Raw genomic sequence first — 16440 nt, 5'->3', positions numbered from 1 at the left:
AGCGTAATAGTTCAGAACATTTGTATTGAAGCAGACTATTTTGTTTCGTTGACATGAATATGCTTCTCACTATTTAAAGCTGCACTAAACAGTTTCTATCAAAAATGGATGCAATGACCATGTGTAATGTAAAAGGGGTCGATCGATCAACCCACAGATGATTATCACCTGACTCAGCAGCTCCTCTTTAGCCAATTAGGGTTGCGCGGATCCGACTTTTTCAGTTCCGATACGATACCGATACCTGGGCATTGGGTATCGTCCGATACCGAGTAACGATCCAATATCAGAGTTCAATCAATGAGCTGTATGCATCACTGGGTGGAAGTGACTGGGATCATTCTTGTTATTTATTGAGATAATGGTATCCGATACCGCTTTGGCCCAGTGTGACCGATAACCAATCCAGCTGTTTGAGTCAGTATCAGACCGATATAAGTATCAGTATCGGTGCAGTGTTTTTAGGGAGTCTGTTAGAGTCGGTCAGCACTAAAAGTGTTTCATCAGTTTAATCTACGGGAGTTTCTGAGGACTTGTGTACCGTGTTTTGCTGGTAAATTAATTCATGGCGACTGAAAACTAGTCCAAGCCTCTCCAGACGTCTTTACTGCAGAAACAGATCGTGGACTGAATGATCTGTCAAGCAGCCAAGAATTACCACCATCACAGATGACGAGGAGCTCAAAGAGACAAAAAGACAAATGCTAACTGTCAGAGACAATAATTCTGCCGGCTGCTTCGAGAGCCTGACAGAAGAGTGTGTGAGTAGTTATGTGGCTGATAGACAAAATGTGTCATTTCATGTTTCACTTTCACTAGAGAAGATGTTTCTATCTTCTTTATCAAGGAAACTTTCCCAACTATTGTGAAAGTGTGTTGCAGCTTCAATACTTCAATTCAAAAGTAGGAGTTGTCCTACTGACCTTGATCAGGTCGGTCTTCCGACCAACATGGTTGTGTTTACGGCTTGTTAGCTGCCACCGAGTGGCCAAAAAAAAATCCATTTATGCAGCTTTTATCATGACAAATTCTGAAAGATCAGAAACAAAACTGGTAAATTCTGACTTCCAGATAAAACTTGCACTTTTTTTAATAACTTTTTTATGTCCCTTTTGTGTCTCACCAGGCAAAAGAGGTAGGGTGTTTTAAATGTAGGTTTTTGATGTTGCACTTCTGAAAAATAAAATGCTGTGAAGCAAAGCCAGCTGGGATTATTAAAGCTCAAAGAATGCCAACGTGTCTGTGCATGTCTGTTTTGTTTTGTCTGTCTTAAATATGTTAATCACATTCGATGAATCATGATGCCCCTTGCTAAAGTGGCCCCTCTAATCTTCAAACCCAGGTGGGAGTACTGTAGTCCTTCTTCAATCAACTTTTTTTAAAACTCACAGATGCACACACCCTGAAAGAAAACATTTTGCGGAGAGTAATAGCAGTCACAACCTTTAATCTCTGCGTCAGGTAACTGAAGAGCTGTGAATTGGCTTTGCTTTAACCTACCAATTCCTCATGAAAATAACGAAGCATTAACATTTTAGCATCTTCCAGCACACAGAACATTATTCTAATAGGTTAGAATCTCATTTTAATCCAATTATGCCATTTGATTCAAGTGTCGAAAAGCTTACCAGTCAAGTGTAACAGGAGTAATGAGCTGAAGCCTCCTTTGTAGCATGTTAGAGATTTCACAGGTCTGTAAACAATTAGGTGGGGATGTTTGGAGCACGGGTACTTTGAGTTGCAAATGGGATCTCCTGAATGCAGTTATAGTGATGCTGACTTGCTACCATGATGATACTGTATCCTGAATCCTGCATACCTTGACCTTGATGTCTTCTTATATGCTGTTCACAAACCCTACGGTATGCGTTCTTGCTTACGTCTGTATTTCAGTCCATTAAGGTCATGCGTGCTTTTTTTGCTGTCATAACAGATGATTTTTACAGTTTAACTAAGGGGGGGGGGTACAACCTCACTGCCTTTTTAAAAACATTTTCCTTGGTTCTTCCTTCTACAAGACCAGATGGAATAATGTGACTTGATAACCTGCTCCCCTTAGGCTATTGCTGATTTTCATCACCAAATAGAGCAATATAACAATACATTTCATCTGATGACAAAGAAGTAGACTGGTGTGCGTGTGCGACATTATTTGTTTTCCCTCTCCGAGCAAAGATAATTTAAAAAAATGTGCTCTAGGCTGCAAACCCACCCAGAGAAATCCATTTGCTGTTGTTTGTTGTAACCTGAGACGTATTGAACTCCTACACGGAATAATTTCTTCAGGTAATACAGAGGCAGTGTCTCAGGCTAATTTTTCAACATCAAATGAAAAATTAAACAGAACCTACCGCCTAAAAAAAATACCAAATTGATTCCCATTCAATGTCAATGGGAAGCAAAATGGAGCACACTGAAACTTGGCAGTCTTTAGTTTCAGACAAAGTCTAAAGTATATTTATTTGATGTACAGGTCCACGCTTTCAAGCTGCAAACTGCTTGGTACATGGTTGATTTGGCTTATCACAGCTCTGGGGGGAATTTCTGGCATCGCAGTTCATCTCCATGTGAAAAGGTTAGGCCTGCATCCATTACACAGATGCAACATGTGAACCATGAAAGATGAGCATGAACTGGTAAAAAGGTTGGCTTCATCCTCACTTCATGGATGGCTTGAGGACTTATTGTGTAATGCCCAGCATTGTTACTGTACTCTCTGTAAAAAGGACACAATTTTAAATAACCTGCAAATGTTGTTGAGTCTATAAGCGAGAAAACACCCAAACAAAGGTCACCCTGTCTGGAACTTACGCAGCAAAACTGGTGAAGTAAAAGCACAATGAGTGCTAGAAACCTGCTCTCGGCTATTCAGCAGTTCAGTAAACTTTTGACATGATTGTTGTGTTTTTTAAGTTTGGTGTAAATATAGTTTCTCTCTACCGTGCAACTACTCATGAACTGTAATTCAACTCAATAAACAGTTATGGATTTACACCCCAAATTATTGTATTTTAACAAGACAATTAGTCACCAAGTGTGCATCTTTACACATTGGGATGTGATGTGTCAACTCTTTCCTTGAATCAAATGACAGTAGCCCATCTTTAACGAGACAAACAGCTGAATGCTAACGTCAGCATGCTTACACACTTGCAGTGATGCCAGGTCCACCATCCTGCCATCCAAATCCATGCAACATACAAAGTCTAAGCAGGTTTTTTTTTGTATATAATAAAAGTATATTAAAAGCAGGCAGCATGCATACTAGATACAGTTGATTGTTGAGTGTGCTGTTGACAGACAATATTCAATACACAAAGGAAAGTGTGAAAAAAGAATAATATTTTGTAGGTGGTGGTGAAACGACCAAGAAATGTATTCTTATGAAAAACATGTTAATGTCTCTTTGTGAAGTTTAATTGGCAGTAGCTTTCCAAAATTGCTGTTTAATTCACATCTTACATCACAAGTATTGTGTTATTTCCTGTTAGTATAAAACGGTTAAGTATCTGTGTGTTCCAATACTCATACTACCATTCTGTTTAGTATGCCAGAAAAAGGATTTAGTATGTCCCAATAGATACAGTAGTATATCAAATGCAGTATGCCAAAAATACCAGGATGGCCTACTGCATCCCGTCGCACATGCTCCTCTGGCTATTCTGACTATTCTGACCCACAATCCTCTGCGCAGCGCAAGAGGGTCAGAGTTCAAGGTGAATGTTACGATGAAGTAGTATGTCCCTATTGTACGCATACTGCATGCAATAGTACTTGCTTTCTGAGGGCAGCTGTAGTATGCACTAAAAGTAAAATAAGAGTGATTCGGAATGCAGTGCAGGTTGATATTTGTGTATGCCAACTGCTGGAACTGCATACTAGCATGATCAGTATATAAAACATACTGTATGGTATTAGTGTGTTGTAGTATGTGGCTTTGGAACAAAACTCATATTTAGACGGTGAGCAGAACATTTGCTTATTGCCGCAACACACAAAGTAAAGCTGAGGCTGATGGTAATGTCATTAGTTAAATGAAGTAGTGGACAATTTCAAAGTTTGACCTGATGGCAAAATACAAAAGTTGTCAAGAAATTTCACCCAAAACCACAAATGTCAATTTCGTTGTGGCACTAGAGGAAAAGTAATCACCAAAGCCATTTGTTTCATCATCTTCGCACCATGAATGTTTGTTCCATGAGATAGATATATTTCAGTCCCCAACTAACCGACTGACATTGCAATCACACGAGACATGCCGCTAATATGGCTATAAAAAATCAATGACTGCTCAATCAAAACAACAATAAAAACGATATGACTCAATATTGGTCCAAATGGCTCAGTGATCACCTGTTTCCCATTAATCTGTCTATTGAATTAGGGGCAGTGATCCAGTATTTGTTGGAACAAGTTCCAGTTGGTGTCAGGCAGCAGGATGGAGTGGGAGGCAGAGTGTGACAGCTCAATGATTTAATGACCATGTTGAAGAAACAAATAAGCTTACAGATACATGTGGGTTGACAGGTAGGTGCAGGCAGGCAGGTTAGCAGGCAGGTACGCGTGGCTCAAAAGCAAAGAAACTTCAACTATGTGACAACTGACTGGAGAAAGGGGGATGCTATATATGCTGCACGGCTTATGAGGAAATGAGGTACAGGTGGGGGGATGGGCAGGGACGCTAAGGTGAGGTGATTGCAGGTGATTATGGGAGTGGCAGGATCTGTAATAGAAAGAAAGTCTGAAGCCCTCTTGTTGACAGGTGAAGAATAACACTGGAGGGGTCTGGGGAAGTGGAAATGTGTCTGAAGATAAGGGACAGAGAGGCAGAATGAGCAGGAATCCTCACAATTGAGGCGGACATTGTGCCAATTGGAATTATTTAAAGGAGCTTATTTTTATGAGTCTTTTAGCATAATTGTATCTGAAGTGTCCTTCATCCATCTGTTTTGACTTTGAATGGACAAAAACATGAAAAATGCCAAAGAACAAGACCAAAGCAGAAGCCAAGTAGACTGCCTCAAAATATCCTTGAGTAAATGTCCTGCATACTGAGCTGCACAAATCATTGATTCCATCAGAAATGTTATTCCTCTCTCTGCTTTTTATTGATTTTACAATACACTTTGTTTACCAGCTATAGTACACAATACGCAGTTCTATCTAATTATTGTGGAGAGCGTGCATCATCAGGTCTCCTCAAAGGTAGAATTAGTCCTTGCAGGTCCATGCTGCTTTTGTAACCAGAAGGTCAGTCTTTGTGTACTTGTGACAGCAAGGACTACAAACTGACTTATGTATCAGCTACACTATTAAAATAGATTTTCTCAAAATAAGCTAAAGTACAGCTTACACAGGCTCTGTAACTCCCTCTGCTGGGTTAGCTGATCATTAGTAATAATAGTTCAGCTGTAATCACGAGGATAACATTGATGAACAACATCTTCACATTGGCAGGAGAGTAAAATCATGATTGGGCACATCATGTCCAGGACAGAAATGTAACAAATGTTTGACGTCTGGGTATGAGAACAGAGGATATTGAATTTTCTCTTTTCTCTCAGAAAAATCACAATACTTATGATTTACTTGGTGCTTCTTTCATTTGAACCCTTTAGCTAAAAGGCAGTGAATAAAGTATTTGGTGAATCATTTATTATGAAGGTTTATTGATTTTTCTTTTAAATGGCTTGCCCTCAGTACGATGCTAAACATCTGAAAGGAGCTGCAGAGATGCCAACGGTAAAGTACATTTGAAAGAAAATGAATTCCCAACCTGTTTTATAAATCATATGTGATGTCAACAGAAAATGAAGAATCACATATGAACTGCTTACATATAATAAACAAATAATGCATTTCAGCCCTCTACTTTACTCAAAATGTCTTAATATGATGGAATACAGAACATGCAGCTACTGCAACATAAAAAACAATTGTTGAAGCAACACATTGTGGAGCGCTTCTGTGATGAGGGATTTAATCTCAATCACAAATACCTGATACATCTATCTTTGCTCTACACGCTTCTGTGAGGATCTAGGAAAAACATATTTTCGACCTCTAGGGCAAGCAGATTTAACATACAGTATATATGATTGAGGGTATTCACATTAAAGCACATTACAGTCATGACTTTCTAATTACCTTTAGACAAGTTAGAATGAACCATTTACAATCTAATTACAGATTTCTCCAATTTAGTTTTGAATCACCATACAACTTAATGGTCCATTCGTACTACTCACAATTTAATTAAAGATATCTTAAATAAAAAATAAAAACACTAAATATTAAATCCAAATTCTATGTGGGGGCGTCTGGTGGTGGAGCGTTTAAGATATATATATGTATATATTCACATTGTAATTATGATTAGTCATTAGAGATTGTCAAGTGAAACCTTTTACTTGTATATGTAAGTTGTCACCGAATGAAGAAGCCCCACAAACATGGAACAAACATGGAAACCCTAAATTAACCGCCTGAGATCAGGATAGCAGAGAATGTAAAATCAATCTTAACTTGTTACTTGAACTGCACAGAAATATTAAATGAAAAAAAAATCAACTAAGCTGAAAATCATCAATTAACAAAGTAATTTACATGTCATATTGTTAGCTTATTAGTAAGAGCCATTTCTCAGTTTCTCAGCTCAACAAGGACCTAATTAAAGTAGCAGCCTCAGCACATGTGGGCTCATTCCGCTGTCACAGCCACATAAACAACTTAAGCAGCTAATTACAAGACAATAAAGGCTTTTCCACTGAGAGTATGTGAGCCATACAGTGTTTTCTTTATGGAGGCACAACTATGTGATGACATTTGCTCGCTCTATCACCTATTGATCAATACAGTGATGCAACGTCTTGGCAAGAAGGTCCGCCATAACACGGCGTTCCCTTTCATTTCATCCCCATAGCCTGCACTTCATAACCAAGTCTCTTCAATGTTGTGACGCTGGCGAAGAAGGGAACGTGATGGATTGGTGTCAAAGCTGTGGGGAGCCATACGTCAGACAGAAAGCACAAGCTGCCCATCTGTCAACAATCTCAATTAACCACTTTACAGATAGACGCACGCTGCTCTTTTATGCAGCACTGGGAAAAAACAACAAGGATCTCTATCACGACGGTGGGGGAGATCCCATTTTTACAAAAAGAAAACCGTGTATTCAAGTGAGCTGGATTGCTCCATCCATCAGCGGGGAAGGTGGATCAAATTGAAATCTGACATTTAGAGCCCCAATGCCTTTGCTCGCTGGCACTGATATGAACTATGGCAAGTGACAAATTGTTTGTATCAGGCCTGTCCCTGGGGGAAGCCTCTGATAATGTTTAGGGTTGAAATAGACACCCTTGACATTTCACTGAAAGGTCAGGTTTTGTGTCAGTTAATGTTCCCTGTTTACTTGCAGCCAGCAGACGAGGATTATTGTCTTAATTTGGGTTTGTGCCCACTCGTAAACGCTGCCTCGTTCGTTTTGACTCCTCTCAATATCAGGACACAAGGAGTCGTTCACAGCAATGTCACAGGATCATAGTCTGAGGGTTCAACTGAGGCCGTCTGCTGATATAAATAGTGTCTCCTCCATAAAGTTAAACTCTCTTGCAACTCTGTACGAACTTCCCAAAAGCTGGTTTCATTAGCAAATAATTATTATGCAGTAGTCTCCTTAAATTACTACTAAATGGCAAAGTATTGCAATAAATACAAAGCTCATCACTCTCTCTGCGTGTGTGAGAAGATCAATTTCACAAGGAAAAACATCCAGGACTAATTTGCTTCTGTAAGCAGGGTGTCTGTTTACAGCTAAATTAAGAGACCTATCTGGAATTAATTTAACACCAGACAAATTAGTCTCTTGGATCCGGATCTAATAAACAGCGTGAAGCTGCGTCGATATGTACATAGTCCTACATTATTGCTGATAGCGTGTGTGGCATTTCTGTGGGGTGGGGGGTAAATTGGGCAATTTTCTGCTGGAAAGCAAATGCAAATAGATATCGTGGATATTTGTTGGTTTTTCACTTACAGTTTTTACGGTTTTGCATAAAAACCTGACTTTATTTTGGACACAAGATGATGGTTAATGCCTTCAATTTATCCATGAATGCCCTCATGAAAAAATACTGCAGCATAAAGGATGACTTTACAATACGAGGACATTAAGACGCAGGTATAATCATTGCAGTTCAAAAGTCACTCGTGGTTAAAAAAACATACAGACATTTGTTCCAATGTTTCCAGAAACAAGAAGAATATCTTGTATCACTCTGTGTTGGCTCAGTTAAGGCCTTTATCATTACATTTTCTGAGTCATTCAATTGACATTTAAATTTGTAGATAAAATTCCTCAACACAGCATGGAAGGTGGAAACATTACGAGTCACAAACATATTACTGAGCAAGATTCTAAAAGCATCATTAAATGCCACCTGAATCTTTTTCATTTTGGCTTTACGTTTCATTATGTTTCAGTGTTAAGGAAAGTCACGAGACATGCTTATTACGCTGTCATGTCATGTCAGCTGACATCATGTTTTCACCTGACTCCATCAGCGGACTTTCAGCGCTTCCTGGTTTGTAGTTGAAACGCTATTGGACAGTTACAGGCGCATTCTGATTCTATTGGTCAAGAATTACGTCAATCGTTCATGGGGCGGGCTGAAGGCGTTTAAAACGAGGAAATAGATACAAATTAAAACACAGGCGCTTACTGTCATTGTCGTGCGAAAACTGTCGGGTTTAAAAGTCAAAATGTGCAGAGTCGCGTGTCTTCTTGCGCTCGTCGTTTTAGTCAGCCCCGCTGCTGACGCGTTGGACAATGGTCTCGCGCTGAAGCCCACAATGGGCTGGCTGCATTGGGAGAGGTTCATGTGTAACATCGACTGTGACAGGGACCCCAACAACTGCATCAGGTAAGAGACAGCTGAGCTGCAGCTTTATTTTATGAGAAAAAATACAACTCCTCCTCTTTTAATCATCTCATTTATACAATGTCTGTTAGAAAATCACTTAAACGTAAAAAAACCGTAAATGAACGCTCTTATGTAGGCCCCCTGTACAGGAAGTGACTATATGGGGTTTGTAAACTAACAAACAAATCTATGAGGTAATAACAAAAGATGAATCCTAAACATGCAACTGTAAGCGTGGCTTATCTCAGAATTATAACTACAAACTAATTACATGGTCATTATTTTTAATGCAATCATTATTTCTTAATTATGACAGCTCGTAATTATCTTGTGATCTTTATTTCATAATTGAGAAACCGTCTCAGAAGGAAATGATAGCAGAGACACGTGATTGTAAACAGAGTGGACATTTGATAAGACAGGACGATAATGACACCGCCTGATTTTATTTACCTTTGTTTGTCCTTTGGTTTGAGGCACTGTGAGATAATAATGTCATGTGAAATGTGATCAAATAAATGTGCCAAGCACTTTGTGAACAAGGAACATAAAAGCATGCACACATGTCAGACACGTTAAAGGTAATATGGTCTCGTACAGGCATGAACCCGATTCATCGGGAAAAAAAGACAATAGAAAACATAAGGCTGCAACAAACCATTAGTTTCAACATCAACCTGCCAATTATTTTCTCAAATAATCAATAGTTTTAGAACACAGTGAAAATTACCCATCAATATTAGGTACTTAAAACCCAAGGTGGCGTCCTCATGAGTCTTGTTTTGTTTGACTTGCTGACGAAACCCAAATATATTCAATTTACTATAATGTGAGATCAGCCAATGCAGCATATATATATACATACATAGATGCTAGGTCATTCTTAGGGCTGCAGCTAATGATTGCTTTCATTATTTATTCATCTGCTGATTATTTTTCTTGAGTAACTAATTCATACTTTAGTCTATTAAATGTGAAAAAGCAAGATAATAAAGCTCATCACGTTTTCAGAGCCCAAAGTGAGAAACCAGATAGATATTCAGTTCAAAAGATATTCAGCTCACTATCATATGTTTGTCACTAAATCAATCAATTATCATAAGAGTTGCAGATACAAATCAATTAATCGACTAACGATTGCAGCATTGGTCATAATAAGTTAATAGAGTCTCTTTTTGTTTACTCAAATAACTCAATTCTTTTGCACAGCAAACATTTTTTTCTCCTAGAGAGAGCTGGCCAACAAAGCGTTGCCTGTTGGTTGGATTGTTATTGTGTCCTACCGGTCGACAATGAACAACAGAGAGACTGGCATCATGAGAATAACATATTTGTGTCTGCCATATTGCCCGTGCACATGACATCGAACACTGGCATCTAAACTGATACTATCGGCCCCGCCTGTCTCCTGCTGTTGCCCTGGCAGCGAGCGTCTGTACATGCAGATGGCAGATGTGATGGCGAAGGAGGGCTGGAAAGAGGCCGGTTACGAGTACGTCTGCATCGACGACTGCTGGCCCTCCCACCAGCGCGATGCCCAGGGCCGCCTGCAGGCAGACCCAAAACGATTCCCGGGGGGCATCAAGAAACTGGCCGACTACGTGAGTAGTAGATATAAAAGAGGCATGGAGACTCTGGGTGTGAATACTCTATTGATGCCATAATTCCTCCATAGGCATCAAAGAGAGAGGCGTTCAGAGAGACTTAAGAGAAGCAAGAAATACTTTCAATTCTCTTCACCAGCTGGAAGAGGGCAAAAATGAGAGTGTGCACTTGGATATGACTTGTTGTATTCTAGTTTCCAGGCTATGGGCTGCATTATGAATAGTACACAGTTATATAATGGTAAACTATGTCATATTTAACACATATTCCCTTTGATGTGATTCCACGGGGTGCGACGTTAACAAATCTGTGGTGCAATGCGTCTAACTTTGGAAATCTTTGACAAATAAAAAAATTAAAGTGAGAGTTAAATAACTCTCGGAGTAAAAGTGATTACACAGTCAGATTACATATTCATTACACATCCATCTGAGCCGACCTGAAGTTATTTACATAATGAAGGGGAAAGGACCAGATGTGGAACCCAGGTTTCGGATTTCATGCCGGTAGAAATTCAGCACCTGGAGAGCCAGGGGAGACATGTAGGCACATATTGGTCTCGTGTAGGAGTGCGCCGTCGTTCACACTCTCTGCTACAACTCTCTTGAGCTGGAGGCCACTGTGACAGGCTGGTTCCTACACGGGCTGCTGAAAAGTGATGTTCACCAGGAAATGGGTACATTTGGGCCCACGAAGGCAGAGCTGTGTCCTGTGACAGAGGCACCAAGTTTCTAGCTGTGCAACATCGCCACCTACTGGTAGAATATCCATATCCTGCAGGGCGCAAAGGAGGTCTGCAAACTGTTAGGCTCCAAATAAATAGTGTATCTCTCGTTTTAAGGCAACGTTTTGATCTGTAAGATCTTTTAAAAAGAGGTCTCCTTTGCAGTTTTTGAGTATCTTTGCCTGAATGTCTGCACACGGTTCCTCTTCAAATATCCTGCACTTGTAAACTCCATCAATGAAATGTATTTCTCTGTATTCAGGTCCATTCTAAGGGACTGAAGTTGGGCATCTATGCAGATGTCGGGAAAAAGACCTGTGCTGGATACCCTGGCAGTCTTGGTTACTATGAGACAGATGCTCAGACTTTTGCTGACTGGGATGTGGATCTGCTCAAATTTGATGGCTGCAATATGGACTGGACCTTGCTGGGAGAAGGTGAGTTTAGAATTCTGAAGTATGATTTTTAATTATTTGAACATGGCAACGAACGAACAATATCACCAAAAGCAAATGCTACTCAAAGGGGCTCATTGATATGTACGTAAATAAATACACATTCAATTAAATCTTTATCAATGTTCCGGGTGCTTATTTTGGTTCTCTGATTCCGAACCTCCACGGACTCAATAGACAAACTTTTTTATGGGCTTTAATCTAACACGTTGTGATTTATTCTGGTTAAGGATACGTGAACATGTCAAAAGCACTGAACAAAACCGGAAGAAGTATCCTGTACTCCTGTGAGTGGCCTTTGTATGAGTGGCCTTTCCAAAAGGTGAGACGTTGTTTTGTCTTTACAGCACTTTATATTAAAACGGCAACTAAACGTTTTAGCGATATTTTTTTTTATAGCAAAAATGCTCCAGCAAAGATTGTATGCTTATCTTTATCATTTTAGGGATGGGAAATCATAACAATAATCTTTCACAATTTTTTGATATTGTTTTTGCCTTAACAATTGATAGATTATAGTAAATAAAAAATAACTTTAAATCTTGACATGCATTATCGATATCAATCATCGGTTTTATCTTCCAACATTCCACCCACACAATAGTAAAAACAAATATCAATACCTATTAACGATTGTCCACTGCTTGATGACGCCATACATCATGTGTTATATGACATAAAAGAGCATTTCTGTGCCTGCAGCCCAACTACACAGCCATTCGAGAGGCCTGTAACCACTGGCGCAACTTCAATGACGTGTACGACTCATGGAGCTCTATCAAGTCTATCTTGGAATGGACTGCTTCTCATCAAGACGTTATCGTCCCCTCGGCTGGACCTGGAGGATGGAACGACCCCGATATGGTACTCTGCTCTACTCCAGCTCTTACATACTCCTGTTTGACCTTAACCAAAGCAAACAACCAGTGCACTTCAAGCTGTATAATCATTTTGAAGAGGAATAGTTGTAGGAACATTTTAATCTCATTTGTTTTCTTGCAGGGAGATAGATGAGATCGATACCACCAGTTAAATTAAAGTCACGTATCACAGTTATATCAGTTTATTTCCCAAAACGACAAACCATTCCCTTAAAATTCACCATCTTAGTTGAAGCTTCTATATTTACATTATTTTTATAGGTTAGTTTATTATTCACTCCAATAAAAGGGTTAAATTAGTTTGAAAACCACAATGCATAAAAGATGATATCCTAAATTGCGTTATTTTCCTATTTAGCTCGTGATTGGGAACTTTGGCCTCAGCCATGCCCAGCAGGAGTCTCAGATGGCATTATGGGCCATCATGGCGGCCCCTCTGCTGGTGTCTAATGATCTGAGGGACATCTGTCCTCGCTCCAAGGAGCTGCTGCAGAACAAACACATCATAGCCATCAGCCAGGACCCGCTGGGCAAGCAAGGATACCGCACTGTCAAGGTGGGTGAGAGGTGACAGAGTATAAACCCCACCTGGAATCAGCATTTAGTCGCTATATATATAAATGCTCAACTTAACAGAGCCTCAGACAAACTTGTGACTTTTAGCAATGATCTTCATGTTATAAGTGTGGGTGATGATCAAAGTAATAACGGCAATTCAAAGTGTGTAATCAAGCATAACTTCTCCTACAGGTGGACACTTTTGAGGTGTGGGAGAGGCCTCTGTCTAAGAAGAGACTGGCTATCGCTGTGCTGAACATGATGGAGATCGGTGGTCCGCGAGGGTTTTTCCTCAGAGCGGTTCCTGGCTGGAAGATCTGTGACCCGCAGTGCAACCTCACACAGGTCCTGCCTCAGTACAAGGAACTGGGTGTTCAGACTCCACATACCAAAGTGGCCGTGTCCGTCAACCCCTCAGGCACAGCTCTACTGACCGTCACTCCCATCAGCGGAGACTTCACGGGGCTCAGTGAGCTCTACTGGGAGGACACGGCTGTGAAACGCAACCACATCATTTTGTAATCCTTCGGTGGCTTTGCACTACCGATTGATTTGTGTCGCTTTTGTAAAAAAAAAGTCTTAATTTAAAAAGGGAAAATGTTTTATAGTTTACTTGAATCCTCCCAATACTATGAATATTGTACATCAGCTCCTTTTTATCATTTTGAATAAATTCCTGGTAATTTAAAATAAGTATTTTTGAACACATGCTGGGAATTGTCCAGACGCTGCCTTTAATAATAATAATAATAATAATCTTAAAAGACAAAGCTTGAATTTTGCAAACATGACAAGCATATTGAAACTAGAGGCAAAGGAAAGAGCCAAACTCCAAATGTATGTTTTAATACATTTATTGAAAATGAAAATTTCCTCCAGGAAACTGGCCCACAGCTTAGAACTGGATGACCTGGCCCTGTAAGAGAAAAACAAATTGTTAGAATGATGCGCAAGCAGAGTTAAATACAGATGTGTAAATGACATGTGGTTCACTCAAATACAATGAATTCACAATCTACTACGAGAGAATAAAACTGTTTCATTATCTTCGAATAAAGAGTGTATGTGATCATGTTCACCTCACATATTTGTCATCTTATTGTGATCCAAACATGTTGGGTTAATCAGGTTAGGCTTAACCTGATTGGGTTGGGTTAGTCAGGTACATGAAGACCCCTAGACAAAGATGCTACTCTGCTATTTACATGTTGTCCATTCATCTCATTATAAAACCGCCCTAAATGTCAAGAGCAAGATCCACCACAAGCTAATCAGTGTGAAACGAACACTTAAGGAAAAGTTTCTTCAGTTCACCAAGGAACAAGACAATAGCTGAATTGTTCTTGGGTTTTGCATTTTAGTATTAAAAGGTGCCACAGTGCCACTAATTTTGAGGAACATTTGTTCTTACTTGACCCTATCCAGACCACAAATTCACAAGCAAGATTAAAAACCACTTGCACTAACTCTTTCACGTCAGGTAAAAACTACAAATACTGATATTTACAACAAAATAGTTTGTTTTAAAGCAATTAGCAGATCTCCTAAAAAATTTGACAGAACTGCATCATGAGGCCAGAAAGATAAGGGACAAGTCCCTTATCTTATGGAAGGAAGTGTATGTGCACGCACAGTACAACTCATATAAAGTGGTGGTGAATAAGATCTATTAAATATAAAATTAATTAACTGTCAAGATAGTGAGTTAGACAACAGGTAAAGCTAGCCGCAGAAGATTTAGGATTTGAGGTGCATCAGTCTGCACAATTCAGAAAGCATACCTGAAAACAACCCATGGCTTACAGTGCACTGCGGGAATTTAAAAATCACTAAATAATATGACATCAATGACTCGTACCTTTCTCTTCTTGTCACCACCCAACTCGAAGTGCTTGCATCTCTTGATGGCCAGCATTCTCTTGGATCTGCAGTTGGGCTCGACACACTCAAGCCTCAGCACAATCTTCTTCGTGGTCTTAGCCTGAAAAGACAGATCATCATTGAGTCTAATTTCACTAACACACACACACACACTACTTAACATGGCAGATCTAACAGCACAACTTACCTTTTTTCTGAAGATGGGCTTGGTCTGTCCACCGTACCCGCTTTGCTTTCTGTCGTATCTCCTCTTACCTGCAGAACACATACAGTTCAGCTACATTTCATGACAACTCATTTACCATACAGCGATACACACAACTATAAAAAGAGGGAATAATCACCCTGTGCATAGAGGGAATCCTTTCCCTTCTTGTACTGGGTAACTTTGTGGGGCTGGTGCTTCTTGCACTTCTTGCAGTAGGTTCTGCGGGTCTTCGGGACGTTAACCTGGAGAACACAAAAGATAACCCATGAGCATACCTGCAATAAATCTGGTAGCAGACTGAGAAACTAGTTCAAGCTCTACACGTGACACGTTGGGAAATGAATCATATCGACATCCAAAGCCTGTAAATCAGATTAAGGGTCGTTATTAACGGATCTTGGTTGACAACTGCTTAACGTTTAAGTTGATTAGCAAGCTAGCTAGCTAAACGTAGAGCTCAACGGTTTTAAAATTTAAACTTCATCGACACCGTGTCACGTTAACGCATTTAGTAACATCCCGTTAACGGACAATAGTCTCGTGTTTAACATTAAAACGTAGCTAAGTGTTAGCGCCCCGGTCTGGGTAAAAGCAGGCGACACTAGCTAGCGAGCTAACATGTTAGCATTGTAGCTATTTAACGTGAATTAAACACGAAATATGTGTAAACGTGTAACGCTGCAATAATGCATACGTGGGAATGATGGTGTCGGTCATAACTTTAACGTTGACTAACAGCTAACTTTAATTTATCTTAATAAAGAGGCCGGTTGAAGTGGACGTACGCGTTGCAGAAGCAGCATTTCACCACAAACACAGCAAGGGGGAGTAAAATTACAATATAACAGCTTAAAATGTACATTAGGTGGATAATACTACCATCAGTATGTGTATCGAAAGACTGTTAACATATGTGAGTTAACTAGAAGCAGTAAGGATTCTTTAATTTGCAAGATTGAGTTAGATTCTGTAAAAGTGTAATGCGTGAGGAAATGTCTTACCATGGCTACGTCCCGATGCAGAGGAAAAGAGGACGTTACAGGCCGGAAGCTGGTCCTAATGTAGCCCTCCGCGGTGAACGAGTTGTATAGTGCGCCCCCTGGCGGCGGGACATGTCAGGAGGACTACCACAAACAACTCACCAAAAAGCTCAAAATTTAAATTTGGGAGTTATTAATTTAGTTTTTGTAAAACACAATGAGCAGAC

At 39.8% G+C, this 16440-nt stretch overlaps 2 protein-coding genes across 2 annotated transcripts; one reads left to right on the top strand and one right to left on the bottom strand.

The window, feature by feature from the left end:
* The first annotated feature begins 8673 nt into the window (after window positions 1-8673).
* gla (galactosidase, alpha) lies at window positions 8674-14227 on the top strand. The gene is made up of 7 exons (XM_076102942.1): window positions 8674-8921; window positions 10348-10522; window positions 11513-11687; window positions 11936-12027; window positions 12408-12569; window positions 12945-13142; window positions 13337-14227. Exons 1-7 carry the CDS (start codon window positions 8761-8763, stop codon window positions 13664-13666), a joined length of 1293 nt encoding a protein of 430 aa, XP_075959057.1. The 5' UTR covers window positions 8674-8760; the 3' UTR covers window positions 13667-14227.
* rpl36a (ribosomal protein L36A) lies at window positions 13983-16370 on the bottom strand. Its single transcript, XM_076102944.1, has 5 exons — window positions 16235-16370; window positions 15370-15475; window positions 15213-15280; window positions 15003-15125; window positions 13983-14060 (listed from the first exon to the last, which is right to left on the bottom strand). The coding sequence occupies exons 1-5, from the start codon at window positions 16235-16237 to the stop codon at window positions 14040-14042; spliced, it is 321 nt and encodes a 106-aa protein (XP_075959059.1). The 5' UTR covers window positions 16238-16370; the 3' UTR covers window positions 13983-14039.
* Between the last annotated feature and the right edge of the window lie 70 nt (window positions 16371-16440).

The sequence above is a fragment of the Anarhichas minor genome, unplaced genomic scaffold, assembly GCF_050575085.1.
Source record: "Anarhichas minor isolate MPS153535 unplaced genomic scaffold, ASM5057508v1 ptg000028l, whole genome shotgun sequence".
Lineage (NCBI taxonomy): Eukaryota > Metazoa > Chordata > Actinopteri > Perciformes > Anarhichadidae > Anarhichas > Anarhichas minor.
Note: the sequence above shows the minus strand (reverse complement) of the source record. Positions and strands in the feature narration are given on the sequence as shown.

Coding starts and splice junctions, on each gene's coding strand:
- gla (XM_076102942.1), top strand. CDS start 8,761: ATGTGCAGAGTCGCGTGTCTTCTTGCGCTCGTCGTTTTAGTCAGCCCC. Junction 10,523..11,512: donor TCAAGAAACTGGCCGACTAC/GTGAGTAGTAGA, acceptor CTCTGTATTCAG/GTCCATTCTAAGGGACTGAA. Junction 13,143..13,336: donor AAGGATACCGCACTGTCAAG/GTGGGTGAGAGG, acceptor CTTCTCCTACAG/GTGGACACTTTTGAGGTGTG.
- rpl36a (XM_076102944.1), bottom strand. Junction 15,281..15,369: donor GGATTCCCTCTATGCACAGG/GTGATTATTCCC, acceptor TGTGTTCTGCAG/GTAAGAGGAGATACGACAGA. Junction 15,126..15,212: donor AGCCCATCTTCAGAAAAAAG/GTAAGTTGTGCT, acceptor CTGTCTTTTCAG/GCTAAGACCACGAAGAAGAT.